Source organism: Pezoporus wallicus, unplaced genomic scaffold (assembly GCF_028554395.1).
Source record: "Pezoporus wallicus isolate ANWC-B61680 ecotype Strahan unplaced genomic scaffold, APGP_CSIRO_Pwel_v1 contig_227, whole genome shotgun sequence".
Classification (NCBI taxonomy): domain Eukaryota; kingdom Metazoa; phylum Chordata; class Aves; order Psittaciformes; family Psittacidae; genus Pezoporus; species Pezoporus wallicus.
This window is the reverse complement of record NW_026635704.1, coordinates 1520246-1535882: the sequence shown is the minus strand read 5'-3', so window position 1 is coordinate 1535882 and position 15637 is coordinate 1520246. Positions and strand designations below refer to the sequence as shown.

The 15637-nt window shown below is 34.8% G+C and overlaps 1 protein-coding gene across 1 annotated transcript in view; it reads left to right on the top strand.

The window, feature by feature from the left end:
• CDH7 (cadherin 7) overlaps window positions 1–15338 on the top strand; it is an 80491-nt gene extending 65153 nt beyond the window's left edge. Inside the window, exons 8-12 of the mRNA XM_057397401.1 lie at window positions 307–443; window positions 2378–2499; window positions 4756–4873; window positions 7004–7255; window positions 14786–15338. Coding sequence (XP_057253384.1) covers window positions 307–443; window positions 2378–2499; window positions 4756–4873; window positions 7004–7255; window positions 14786–15279 — 1123 coding nt within the window. The 3' untranslated portion in view covers window positions 15280–15338. The remainder of the gene's footprint in view (window positions 1–306; window positions 444–2377; window positions 2500–4755; window positions 4874–7003; window positions 7256–14785) is intronic.
• The last annotated feature ends 299 nt before the right edge of the window (window positions 15339–15637 follow it).

Genomic DNA, 15637 nt, shown 5'->3' with positions numbered 1-15637 from the left:
CTCCTTCTCCTTTTCTGGGGCTCGGGAGGGTGCTATTCCATGACTAAATGAAAATTTGCCTTACAGCAGAGAGGAAGAAAGAAAAGAGAGGGGAATACCTATAACCTCAGTTAAAGAGGACACTATAACTGCACAGGTCATTGTGTAATTCTCTCACCTATGCATACTCTCAACACCCCAGAGAAAGTGTGTAGATCAATACCCAAAATAGTGAAAGAGTGGAGAACCTTTCTCACTATTATTTTTTTCATTTTTACAAGTTGTACCTAAACATAAATCAGAAGTTTTCTTTCATTCTTCACATAGGTACTCGATAGACCGAAACACAGACCTGGAGAGGTATTTCAATATTGATGCCAACAGTGGAGTCATTACAACTGCCAAATCTTTGGACAGGGAAACTAATGCTGTTCATAATATCACGGTTTTGGCCATGGAGAGTCGTAAGTAGCAATTTAAATATTTTATTGGATGTTTATGTGTAAAACTTCAGGCTTAGCTGTGATCAGCAGCACTCTAAGAAAAATTATGACAGGTTAATAGCATGGCAAATAAAAATAAGTTCTTAGTGTAAAAGACTGTGATAAAAATTAGAAACACAACAGATAAAGTATTTGCTCTTTAATTCTCCTCACACCTTCATAGTCTTTAGTCTTCTGAAAAATAAGAACAAAAAAGGGTGAGATATGTTAAGTCAACAGTCTCAGACCAAGCATCATTAGAGGAAAAGTGACACAGAATACAGAGGAGACCAATTAACCCATTTTAATGATGACACTCAGAGTTGGTTGCTGTTGGTCAACAACAGCATTCCTAAAAGGCATGAAAGAAAGGGATATGGCTGCTTGTGTGGTTTAACTTTCCTAAGGTAAGACTGTAGATATATTGTACTTGGTATCTTTTCTCTTGTAAAATGAAAAGTATTGAAGAATGAAACCACTGAAAAACATAAAATGAGAATTCTATTAATGCAAGTTTAAACCTAAACTTGCTTAGCTGTGAATACATTCTGTAAAAAAATATCTATTTTTGCCTTTATATTCAAAGAAATTGTTTCTTCAGATTTCATCCTTATTATTACTCTGTTGGGCTGCGATAGGAAGAGTTATCCGTTCTCTAGCATGCTATTTTAAAAATCCTCACTTTTTGCTTGTGCTGAGGTTAATTTAGTTTTTAATCTGAAAGCTAACTTTTACATTTGGTGTCTGTGCGAATTTATCTTGTATTCTCAGGAGAGAATTTTGGTCTAGGAGGCAAGCATGGGAACCAAAAATTTTCCTGGGTAATAACAAAACTAACAAGGCAGCCAAGTGACACAAGTGAGAGTCTAGGAGCACAAGTAATACCCTACAACGCTTTAATTTATGTTTATGGCCTGCTTGGCTTTCAATAAGCTTAAATCAGCAGAAGAAAAAGTTGCTGGTGGAATTTGTTACTCCTCTGGTATTTCAGATGTGGGAAAAAAAAAAACAAAACAACAAAATAAATTCCATTTTGTGATCTATGCTTGGATGCACTGGTTTAAATACTTACTAAATACTTACTAAAATGTGGTTGTAATACCCTATAAAAAGATAGATACATTTATGAAGGTTTGTATAGTTTTTCATTCTGCCCTGCTGTATCACTAATATTACCACTTGTGGTAAAAAAATAATACAATATCTTTTTTTCTGCTCAAAAACAGAGGTGTTATCTAGAAAATTTAAGTAAAGCACACACTGATGTCCTTTATACGTAGTCAAAAAATATTTACTGTTTAAGATTAAATTATGACATTGAACCCTGAACAGATTTGTATATTAGCTAAAGGTGTGCATCAGTTTAAGAATGTGGTTAATATTTAAGGTGTTCAATGTGTTAATGACAGTGTTGAAATACTTAGTTCTGTGTGACTTTAAATACTTTGGGATTTGCTTGGGTGTATAGTTTTCTCTTTTTTTCTGTTACACATAGCTGATGGAATTCTGGTTTTAACTTGTTAATATACTGATTGAAGTTGCAACAACAATGTATTTAACCCATAATAACCATGCTATTCCCAATATTCAGAGCACTGTTCGGGATAGCTATACCCTTTGGCAATGGTTTTACACCATCTTGCTTTTATCTTTCCACATGATGTGTTTCAGTGATGTAGATTTTCAGTTCATCCCTGAGACTAAAATCTTAGTTTAATTGAGGAAGCTGGAAAACATAAATATTGTTTCCACCAGGTACAGAAGATCAAACCAAGACTTTCTTTGTCTTTCTAGGAGGCATTGTATTTGATTTGACACGTATATGCAAAAGAAGAATGCAAATGAGAATGTGCTGACCCAAAGAATAATTTGCAAGAAGATTTTCTTGATTGTTTTATTGCCTTCTTTCTCCATAGAGAATCCAGCACAGATTGGGAGAGGCTATGTAGCCATAACTATCCTTGACATCAATGACAATGCCCCTGAGTTTGCCATGGAGTATGAGACAACTGTCTGTGAAAATGCTCAAGCTGGTCAGGTATGACTTGATAATTTTTAATGTTTATTTTTAGCAGATAGGCAGCTATACATTGTGAATGCCTTCAAGATGAAATAGAATCGTCTTATGGCAGTAAAAATGATGCTTTGATGAGCAGCACAAGCAATATTAATCAAACCATGCCATCTAGAGGGACCTCGACATGCTTGTGAGGTGGGCTGATGCTAACCTCATGGAGTTTAACCATGACAAATACAAGGTCGTACACCTGGGTCAGAGCAATCCTAGGCACAACTACAGGTTGGGCAGAGAAGTGATTCAGAGCAGCCCTGTGGAGAAGGACTTGGGGGTGCTGGTCGATGAGAAAATGAGCATGAGTCGGCAGTGTGAGCTTGCAGCCTAGAAAGCCAACCGTATCCCGGGCTGCATTAAAAGGAGTGTGACCAGCAGGTCAAAGGAGGTGATCCTGCCCCTCTACTCTGCTCTCATGAGACCTCACTTGGAGTATTGTGTACAGTTCTGGTGTCCTCAACATAAAAAGGACATGGAACTGTTGGAACAAGTCCAGAGAAGGGCCACAAGGATGATCAGGGGACTGGAGCACCTCCCATATGAAGACAGGCTGAGAAAGTTGGGGCTGTTCAGCCTGGAGAAGAGAAGGCTGCATGGAGACCTCATAGCAGCCCTCCAGTATCTGAAGGGGGCCTATAGGGATGCTGGAGAGGGACTCTTCATTAGGGACTGTAGTGACAGAACAAGGGGTAACAGGTTAAAATTTAAACAAGGGGAGTTTAGATTGTATATAAGGAAGAAATTCTTTCCTGTTAGGGTGTTGAGGCACTGGAATGGGTTGGCCAGGGAAACTGAATGCTCCAACCCTGGCAGTGTTCAAGGCCAGGTTGGTTGAAGCCTTGGGTGAGATGATTTAGTGTGAGGTGTCCCTGCCCACGGCAGGGGGGTTGGAACTAGATGATCTTAAGGTCCTTTCCAACCCTAACCATTCTATGATTCTATCTTCACCATACCTCTGAAGAGAAAGACTCAGGCATAAAAATTGTTAGTTTAAGGGACTGATGAAACATCTGGGTTTTTTACTGATATAACTGACACATTTTGCAAGACTCACCTAATTTTAAAAACTATTAAGAATGCATACTTCCTCCTAATTTTACTGGGAAGTGGAAAGTCATGACATGGAGGTTTTTCTCAGACAAAAGGCCTATAATTTCTAAAAAGTGTACTTATTTTTATTTCCCTTGAGAAGTATGGTCCATAAGTCCATAATTTCATAAGGGAGATATATTCTTACCATATTCCTCAGTGCCTTTAACTCCCTTAATGTTTTTCAAATAGTCCTAGACTCAACTAAAACTACCTGGTATTGTTTATCCTAGGTATGTCTTATATTTGGACTTTTCCCTTCTACTTTGTAAGAACTCAGAAAATAAATATATTATCTCATTCTCTATTCTTTCTCCCAGAAAACTAGTGAATGATTCACCTACGTTGATCCCACATATTCCCTGGGAGACTTTGCACTTTTGTTTCTCCCTGAATATTGCCCTATTTATGGCAGGTGATGTTATTGCACATTTCAATTTCACAGCATAAATTTGATCCTTAAAAGAAAACACTATGATTATTGTTTTGTGCTCATGAGAAACACAGAATATGTGTGTTCTCATTGAACTATTATTTTTGGTTCTCCTGGGATCTAGTCTGAATATTCTGAATATCTGTGAATATTCATTTTTTATGGATTGTAAACAACGGTGAAACTCTTTTTTAGGGGCAGATTTTGACTGAATTTTAGAAAATAAAATTGGAAAAAAAAATCCAGTAATTATTAATATAGTAATGACTTGGCTTTTTATTTTTCATATTAAAATAAAAAAAAGTGCATGAATTAAAATACCCAAAGGGATATTTGCTTCCTTGTGAAAGTTTACAGCATGGATTTCAGTCATTGATAACTACATAAAGGTCCATGCACTTCTACTGCCAAGCAGTTTATACTCCAAGGTCTGTTGAATGACAGGACCTAAAACTTTCTCATAGTGGCTGCAAATCCTTGCTTTTGGACAATATATTTGGTACAGGAAAAGTAAAGAGTCATGTCACTGTTTTTGGTTTTATAGTGTCTACATATGCTTAGGAGATTAGAAAGAAAAAATGCAATATGGGTAAGACTCAAGGAAGGATTGATACTTTAATAAGTATTAGAGGAATTATACAGTGTATGTGCATTTGTTTCTTACCATTCCAAACAATGAACCCTGATGTACCTCAAAACAGGTGATCCAGAAAATCAGTGCAATTGATAAAGATGATCCACCGAATGGCCATCAGTTCTACTTCAGTTTAACAGCAGAGGCAGCAAATAACCACAATTTTACACTGCAAGACAACAAAGGTAAAGGCATTTTTGGGGAGTAAATATTCACCACTAACACCTTCCAGTCTGAATATATTGTGCTGATTATTACCTACATAAACCTCTATTCTGGTAAGGAAGCAAACTGAACTACAATCAGCCTACAAAATAGACTATCTATAGAGTTGTAAAGGAAATTAAGTAGTTATTTGAATTATTTAAAACCTTGAGCCAAACAAAGTAGCTTCAAATATATATATATATACTTTTATTTCCAGAAGTCACTCTTCTTATATTTTTTCCTTGTATTTATAGATTTTTATCTAAATTAGAGTTAACCTTGGGGTCGCGAATGAAAAATGTCCAGGAATTTGTTTTATTAATATAACTTAGTGCATAAAGAACAAGTGTTGCTTTTCTGGTTTTGTGTTTGTATGGGGTTTTGTGTTTTTTTGATTTTTTTTTGATTTTTTTTTTTTTAGAAAACCAAATATTTTCATTAAGTATACCACCTATTGAAGAATCTTTTTGATAATGGAAGCTGCCTACAATATCTACGCAGACATCTTATGGTTATTTCCCCAAAGACTTATACAAAGACTCCCACTGACATCATGTTTCTATTAGCTAAAATATTTGAGAACATGCTTCTAATTGGTGTTCTCGTTAGTTGTATTGCATAGGAGGCAGCTGGGCATGTGTCAGTCAATTTAACTATTAGCTGAAGCAAATAGAACTAAATAGACACTATGTTACTCTTGCTCTTTTATGGATTAGTACTAAACCAGAGCTACAAAGCCATCCTTATTAATAAGAAAAGAAAAACAGACATATGGTGGACTAAAGGATAGTGTTTGTACAGACAGACTTTGAACAACATTCACTAAGTATAATGTGACCTATTAAAGTTCTCTCACACAGTTATTTATTGCTTTACCCTGCATGTAGTTACTGAGATGCTTAATTTTCTTCATATGAGCAACTTGCAGTTCAAAACTAAAGACTGTAATAGTAATAATGATCAAAATAACCAAAACATTATTATAAAACACTTTCTATGCAGAAGTCTGACATTGTTACAAGTACTGTGAACTATTTAATGGAAAGACAGGCCCTCTTTCAGAGAATGTATAATTGGAAAAAAAAAAAGTAATAACAGACTTCTGTAATGCCAGTAAAAATAAAAGGATTTGCAAAACACAGCAACAATTGCCTCTTTTGATGTTAATTAATTTTACGCATATCTCATATGATGCTGTATGAAGTGCTTTCATGTTTTGCCAGATAGGTCGTAATAGATGACGCAATAAGGTAACTTTACAGGACTATAAATATGTCTGTCTATAAGTAGATAGCTCAGTAAATAGATAGATAGATAGATAGATAGATAGATAGATAGATAGATAGATAGATAGATAGATAGATAGATAGACTGACCTTCTCTATACATTCTAGGAGATGTAACTCCCTACTTCTCAGGAGCTGTCAACCTGTATTGAACACAGTGAGCTTTGTATGTATTTTCTAGAACACAAGGACTTTTGAATCACACCTCAGAGCAGCATCAAACCATGCATTTTAGGTGGATTATAGTAGTCATCTTGACACTCAGATGAGACGAAAACAAGTGCATTAGGGTTACACATTGCAATTACTTGTATTTGTGTACCAAATGGATCTTTTTTTTCATTCAAAAATATTTCCTTGGTCTTCAAACTTCTTCTCCTGTTAATTTGTTCATTCCTTACATTAGCATGATATCTATATCTGTAAATAACTGAAATAGAGCCTTGGAAATTAGACCTGAAACATGTACATAGATAACCTGATTACAACAGGGTAAATTTTTGATTTAGGGTTTTTTTTTTATAGTGAGTTCATCTTCAACTATCTATCAAGAGTGTGAAACTGTGAGCTGAACTAAAATTAAACAGGCATCTGCAATTTTGAAAGTCATTTCTGAAAATTGGAAATCTTTTGTGTAGTTAAGTATTGTTCCTCCTCTGATTCTCTCTGCAGCATCAAAAATATATGACCAGGAAAGATAAACTTGTTGAAATAATATAAATGTGTTTAAAAATCCTTTTAAGTGAAAGACTGTTTTATTTATAGGCTTGTGGTTTAGAAAAGTTTTGTAATTTATATTTCTCTTTTTATTCCTTTATCTAGATAATACTGCAACAGTATTAACCAGAAGAAATGGTTTCCGAAGACAGGAACAGTCTGTCTTCTACTTGCCAATATTCATTGTGGACAGCGGATCACCTTCACTTAGTAGCACTAATACTCTCACTATCAGAGTCTGTGATTGTGATGCAGATGGTATTGCTCAGTCATGCAATGCAGAAGCATATATCTTGCCTGCAGGACTTAGCACTGGAGCCCTGATTGCAATATTGGCTTGTGTATTGACACTGCTAGGTATGTTATTTTCCTGTTACCTCTATTTTCCATTCAATGTATAGTAGTGATAAAGAGATAGATAGATAGATAGATAGATAGATAGATAGATAGATAGATAGATAGATAGATAGATGTGTACAAAAGCTTCAACACTGCTTCCTCCTCCTCCCCCACCTGATTTCTGTAAACCGGGACACCTAGGATTCCAGGCAGACCAGCATTTTTTATCATGAGGCACACAAATTTTTAATTTGGGATTTTCCAGTTCAGATACTTTGTTCACATATCAAACTGCCTCCAGACATATATATATGAAGTAATAGTAAATGAAAAACAAAGATCACTTGCATCAAATGTCATGTTTAAGACATAGAGTGTTTGGATTAGCATACTTACTGTATCAGCGGTACCAGTATGTGTCCTTTTTTTCAGAGGAGATGCAGCTATTTATTTTTTAACTTTTATTGATTTATATAGAGCAAATGACATCCAGAAAATACAACAGAGGTAATTCACTAAAGGAAATAATATATAGCTGATTATCTTCCACAGAATGACCTTTCCTTAGTTCTGCAGCTGGCAGCAGTGGGGTTTTATGTTGTTTAATTAGATAAAAGACACTGGAAAATAGTGGAATAGAGTCAACATTCTAGTTTTGTTAACATTTCTTATCCCATGCTCAGCCTTTAAGCAACATGACTGCATGGTAGTAACAAAGGCCCAAATTAGAAGTAAAGACGAAGGATCATCCTGCATCTACAGGATGCAGTTGAGTAAAAGTGCAGCTTTCCTTATTGTTGGAAAGTTCACATGTTAACAAGAGTACCAGTTCAGCACACAATAGTTCTTTGAGTGTTATTATTAGTAGAGAGATTTTTGTATTCCATGGCTGTACATACCAGTCTAAGGGAAAAGGGTATACCAGAGTCTCCTCAGGTTGGTATAACCCCAGGGGTGATTTATCTGTCACTGTTACTGAAGTAATTTGAATAGGTCAAATCAAGAGACTTTTGTCCACACTCCTATTCATGGCATTATCTCATCAATGTATAAATATCTCTTCTTATTGACTTTGATTCACCTTTCTGTTAGTTATTGGAAGGAAATTTCTCTTCTGCTACAAACATTTCTAAAAGAGACAGAAAAAGAAATCCTCTTGCATTGTTGTTACAGAGTGAGAAAAATCATTACTTCTGCATTGAACCCAGCCAACTTACTCAGGAGCTATGTATAAGCAATGGCATTTACAGAGTTTTCCATCTTTGTGACAAAAACCCCTAACAGCAAAAGATTGTTTAAACTCACTCAAGACATGGTTAGGCTTAGGTTTAAGGAGAAATGGAAGGGAATGATTGCCAAAAGTTTTAATGAATATTTTTAAATGCCATATTTCTAGTAACATTTCTAGGCCATTTATACAAATAAACTTTATTTGGACATGAAACTAAATGATAAATTTTGAAAAAATGTACAAGAGATCCTCTTATATCAACTGGCATAGGCATCAGTAGTAAAACTTTGGTCTAATGTACGAAAAATTCTGTAACAGTAGCAATTCAATGCATCCCAAATTGAAACATCATCATTTCTGTCATATACATAGAAAGAGAGTTTACAAAGATTATAAATGGTTGTAGATGCAATGCAGCCTGGCCTGGCAGTAAGCTTTTCTTAAATAGAAGCCATAAAGTCTTAAAGAAGACAACTGAGTGGAGACACAGTATGTTACCAGGCAATAATTGGCTTATTCTACTCTTTAAACCAGGATTCAAACACAACAAATAAATCAAGAAACTTGAGGTTTTGTTCTGGTCATTTTTTGTGTGCTGAAGAAGCTTTTCATAAAGAATTGAGGAAAAGCTTTTTGAATAATGGGCTGTGCACTGTCGAGGAATCTTGCATATGACCAATTCACCATTGATTTTATTTGTCAAAGAATTGGACTTCGAAACTCAGCTCTCTGAATGCGTCACCATTGTTTATTCAAATAGACATTTGTATGTGCTGTCATCACTTCCAATATAAACTGCTCCTTTTGGGTAAAATTCAAAGCTGCAGGCAGTTTAATCAGTGTTTGTATGTTAACCCTGGCTTTGAGTCCTGCATTTTGGTTCTTGCATCCTGCTGCTATATTTTTCCTAGCCAGGTGCCAAGGAAGAAGTGCCTAAGCATCACTGTTGCCCAGTAAAATCAGTCAAATGTTGTTGCTTGTCTGGTCCCAAAGCCTTTCTTCTTCTCTCATTTGTTCCTAGATACATTTTCTGGGATCAGCTGAATGCTGAATGCTTTCTCCTTTTATTATTTTTTTTTAATCTTCACATATATATTCTTGAAAAAATAATCCTGAAAATCCAGTAGCACATCATAAAAACCAGGTTTCAGCTATTGGCAAGTGATTGGAGAGCTGGGACCAAGGGTGCAAGAGTTTATCAGTGACAAATGGAGACAGGCTACCAAATTGAAATTTTTTTTCTGGCCCAAGGTTCACACGCAGCACAAATCCAGTCATGTTCGTCACTGTGAGCGCCAATTGTAAAGCAGAGGAGGCATGAGATTTACATAAATATCATGGATACATGCGTTCTGGCACTGGTATCTTGAATTCTTAGCAAGCTCTTATATTCCTAAAGTTAGTATGATGTGGTTTGGTATTTTTTCTTGCCCCAAACATCCTTTTGTCTAAAAAATAACCGTTTGTCTTGACCAAGAGTCAGATTGTCTCAGGGGGATTTCTTAGTGTTATTATTTTTACTTAAGCAACTTATCAATTTTAGTTAAACACAATGTTTTCACTAATGCTAAGAAAGAAGAACGTTACTAAATCACACTGATTCATTATAATTGCATATAACATGGTGTAGACTAATTTTTCAAACTAAAATAATTTTGAAAGTTAAAAACATTTTACCAAAATTTTTCTCTCCTCATATTGACTATGGAGATTAAATTCTAAATTTTATTCCACAAAAAAGTTGCAGTGCTTTGTTAATTACTCAAAACTGCTTTATAATTATTCAGTCTGCAAGTGCAGTTATGTTTTAAAGACAAAAACTAAAAAAAATATAAATAAATTCTTTCAATTTATTCCATAAAAAGCATATCAAAAGGTAGGTTTTATTCATTTTAGACTGTATATAATTTTAGAGAATTAAGTAGAAATTTTCTTAACTCCTCTGAAAATTACATAATAATTTAAGTCAAGGTAATTTGTTTTTTTTCAGTTAACATCTTCCAGACATGATAATTGCTTTTGTAACAAGTGTTTAGCATAAAATGTGTACATAAAATCACACAGAAAAGAATGTTCACCTGTAGATAGCCCAATTCTATTTGAGAGGTTAAAGATTTTCTTTGCATTGAAACAATGATAAGCTAGATTGCCATAATGTTTTTCTCACAATTTTTATTTTGCATACTTCTAGATATAATCTGCTATTACTTATTTTCTTAAAAACACCAAAGAAAGCCTCATATCAGTGTGATACTAGAATTTGCAATATAATAATATTTTAGTTAATGAATACATAAATAATAATATATTGATTAAAATTCAAAATATAGATTTTTTCAGTTGAAGGATGGGGAATTGAGTATCACAATACCTACAAGAACACAAATTAGCACACATAATTGTGTGATTCATAAACAAGAAGAAATCGTCTTAGTTATAAGGATGTTATTCTCTAAATAAGTAAAATGTGTACAGAATGTGACTATGTAGGATGCATGGGTTTTGGTCTTGCATTTTAAAGAATGATAAATATATAACTCTTTTAATTTAGGGGTATCCAAATTAAGTCATTTAAAAGGTGGTTGAGTAAGCAGTGCTGATGCTGTTTTCTGAAAGTTATGGAGCTGATTAGGGTCACTCAGTGTAGGCATTTAAAGGTCACAGTCTCTTTGCAAATATCAATCCAAACTGATTACACAACAGTTAGATATGAAGCTTATTAACAGAATTAAATGCAGGTTTCCTGAGACTTGGCCTCTGTAATCCCCAAATCTCATCTGACTACAGGCAACTGCAAGGTATAACTAAATAGGTTATTAGAGTGCTGCTTCGATGACTGAGGATCTGCAGTCTTCAGATTAATGAATCATAACACACCTAAGGCACAAACCAATGTGCATATTTGCTCATAGCTGATGTGGCTTATTGCTATAGTAAATACCAGGCTTAGGGGTGTAGCATGTACCTGGCATGATAATGCTTGTGATTTAGCTTTGTCCCTTACTGTATAGCTGTATGTCGTATTCTCCCTCAGGTTATCTCAGGGCTTTTATGGCTTCCTTATAATTATGTTGCAGTTGCCTTGGATACAAAAGGAAAGATTAATACCAAAACAGAGAAATATGCTCAGGTGGCTTAAACCTGACTTTTCACCAGATCATACAAAATAGAAATTTCATAATAATTCCATAAAGCCCACTGTAAAATAGCAAACTAAAAAGGTGCTCTTGTATTCAGAAGTGTTTGTTTAAAGACTGATTTAGGTGAACGGAACTACTGATACTGTCACTACTTCTATACTGACACAAGGATGAAAAATACATATTAGCACAGCTAATATAAACACAAATGACATTTTCTCTTGGCTATTTTACCTGTTTAAAAAAAAAAAAAAATTAACATTTCTAACAATTCAGATGTAAATCAGAACAAAAAGGTTAGTTTTGATCTATCTCTATTAGTTCTGTATATTTAGTGCTTATAATTATTTCTAATGTTGATTGGTTTATTCATTTGTTAAAATCACATATGAAATCAATATTGCCATTTCATCTATTTAGCATGAGTTCTGTGCATCAGTATGGACCCAAACTAGTAGCCTCAATGTGCAATGCATGTGTCCCTTAAGCTTTTCCATTTTTCCATTCATACCTCAGTGGCATGGTTTAGGGAGGACTTGGCAGTCCTGGGGTAATGGTTGGACTTGATCTTGAAGGTCTTTTCCAGCATACTTGATTCTATAACTGCATTATTTTGTCTGTAAAAAAGCATAAGATCTGGTTTTCTAGATGTTCAATTAGTGACTAATTACAGATTTAATCTCTGCTCTTGTGATAAATGTAGGGGATCTCCCTCCCCCTTTCTCCCCCCCCCCCCCATCATTATTTAATAAAAAATGGATAAGCTTTAAAAACATTTGCACTTGATTTAGATATCGGTGAAATTTGTCTGGGGCTTGTATTCAAATCCACAAGTCCTGCAATGCAGCTAAATCTTTGTTTAGAGGTTAAACTTTCCTGTTCATAACTGCCGGAAAGACTAGAAATTAATATTCCCATAAAGCCATCTAAATACTGAAATATTTAACCTTTAGAAAGATTCCATATTTTTCTTGGCTTTAAGCAACTGTGAGATGTAAAAGGAATACTGTATAAATCTTTCATAGTGTCTTGATTTTTATTGTACCTTTAGGCAAACCTGCCTATTAAATTTCATATTTTTCACTTATTAGCAGGTATTTAACTTTCAAAATGAAGCATGTTAAGAGTGTGTTAGGAGAGACAGTGGTGTGAAAAAAGCATTTACACTTGAGTAAAGGAAATTATTAATAGTAATTAAAAAGTTATGTCAATGGCAATCTTGGCTGAAATGTATATTTACTGTCAGCAAGCTAATTTGTCTTTAACTTTAAAATATATCATATACTAAAGAAAAACAATAAGAGTAGAGTGCAATTGTTGCCTCTAAGATGACAATTTTATGTTCACTGCTGTATAATTTACAGCTCAATTTGTATTATAGAAATATCAGAATGTTATGAAATTTCATGAAAGCCACTTTGAAGGTCAAAAACTGATATTGTCAAACTGCTTATGTAAATATTGTTCAAATATACAAAACCCAAAATGCTCCAAACTAGCAGCTTTTGAATTTAATACATAAAGCATGAATCAGGGAGATGCCAGGGGCAAAAAAAGTGAAAGAGTGATGCTGATGCTGCAGTAATAAAGTCACAAGGCATCTGTTAGTAGATGGATCATTAGATGTGTCCCTGGTAGCTACTGAAAAAAAGGGGGAAAAATATTGCCTAATATATTTGTCAAAAAGTTTAGGAAAAAAAAAAATAAATTTTTCCAGTGTTATTTTTAGACATGATTAGCTCCAAAGAAAAATAAGAAGGATTGCAGAATGTCTACCCTTAAAATCACCTTATGCTTTAGTCAGTTCTAAGTAGTACTGCAATGTCTATAGAGAGTTTTCTGCATGTACAATTTCTGATTGACTGTTTTATTCTAACCAAGTGATCCTAATATTAAATCATGTCTTCAGGTGACTTAGATTGATATTGATTTTAAAAATTCTTCTATGAAAAGAAGGGTTTTCAAGAATGGCAGTCTTATACAATTTATGGAGGCCACTTCTGAGACTACCTAGGGAAGCTCATGCTTAAATTTATCTGTATCAGCTTTTGCTTTTCCAGATGTTTCTACAGCATTCATTTGTCATTTCAAAATTCTATAAGGATTGTAAACCTTAGACATATGAATGCATATAATCACATATACTTAAGATTAAAAATAAACATAAAATCAGATAAGAATAATTGAATGTGGGATAGCACTTTTCAACGTACTGTTATGTTTACAGCCATAGTGATGCCTGTTGTTATCTAGGAGTATCATTAAGTCAGTGAATGCCCAGATGCTACAGTATAGTATTAATCATTTTCTAGGACAATGGTTCACATTCCATCATGTTCCACAGATGGGTGCAATTATCATGTTACTGGTTCCATATTTTTTCTGTCAGCAATGATGTTTCTCTACCAAAACTGTATTTGAACTAGAGGAGCCTTGAGTTAGTTTCTCCCAGTTCTTTTGGCTGTCACTGCAGTTTAGTACTAGATTGCAAAACTGAATGAAACTTTAGGGATTAAAACAAACAAACAAACAAATTACATTTCTAGCATTGGCTGATCCAATAAAATCCAGCCCCAGCAGTTCTTATTAGATGTAATTCATAAACCTCAAGTACAGTACTTTGCACTATACAGGAAAGTGAGGTCTTATATAGAGATACTTTCAATCCGTGAGCTGACAGTTTTATTTTACATATTGCTTAACAATTCAATGTTCTCCAATCTATGATTTCGCAGAGATTGACCATATACTTTAATACAGGCACTTCCCAAACCATGGCTGTTAAATTCTATTCAGGTACTTTATGAATGTGCTTTTATTACTTGGGCAATTAAGAGTTCAGGAAAAGGTCTTTTTTTTATTTTATTTTATTTCATGACTGTGAGACTGTAATAATCAGACTGAATCAGTCCTAAAGATTATGTTTAGTGGACAGCATAGGATATAGAATTAGAGATGAAGATGCTAATTCAGAGTGGTTTCAGAAAGAGATTCTTTAATGTCTAAAAAGCTTATGGTTTAAAAGCTGATTCATGATCTCCTGTTTCATATCTAACTGCATAAATTGCCTGTTATTTCCTTGGGTCTTTGCCATATAGATTAATGAGTACTTGCACCACTGGGACAAATATGAGGAAACTTTAACACTGCTGAAACTCTAGTTTTTCTGTATTCCAGTTCTTGTCTTGCTGATTGTCACCATGAGGCGACGGAAAAAGGAGCCCCTCATTTTTGATGAAGAGAGAGATATCAGAGAGAATATTGTCAGGTATGACGATGAGGGTGGTGGAGAAGAAGACACTGAGGCTTTTGACATGGCTGCCTTGAGAAACCTCAACATCATCCGAGACACCAAGACCAGAAGGGATGTGACACCTGAGATTCAGTTCCTGAGCAGACCAACTTTTAAAAGCATTCCAGATAATGTCATTTTTAGGGAATTTATCTGGGAAAGACTAAAAGAAGCTGACATGGACCCTTGCGCGCCGCCTTACGACTCTCTGCAGACATATGCATTTGAGGGGAATGGCTCGGTGGCAGAGTCTCTCAGTTCTTTAGATTCTATAAGCTCAAACTCTGACCAGAACTATGATTACCTCAGTGACTGGGGCCCTCGCTTCAAAAGGCTTGCAGATATGTATGGGACTGGACCAGAATGCTTATACTCATAGCCTTGGAACCTATCTCTGAAAATGCACTGAAGAATAGTAAAACAGAAAACTTAACCTTACAGACTAAAGAAAAGTTGTAAATATTTCTCCATTTTTAAACTTTTAGGTTTTTTTGCCTTGGTGGAACATATCTTCATTAGAGTTGTCCTGGGGACTGCACTGACCACACAAAATATGAGAATTCAGTGGCATTTTTGATAAAATGAAATGCTCAGCCACGTTCAAATAGATAGCAACCCTCAGATACCTGCAGAGGCAGCTCACTTTCAAGAGTATATTTTGCACTGTGAACTCAACGAAAAAATGGTACTCTGTAGATGCCTTTACAGTATTGCTGTATCTAGCACGCAGTGTCTCT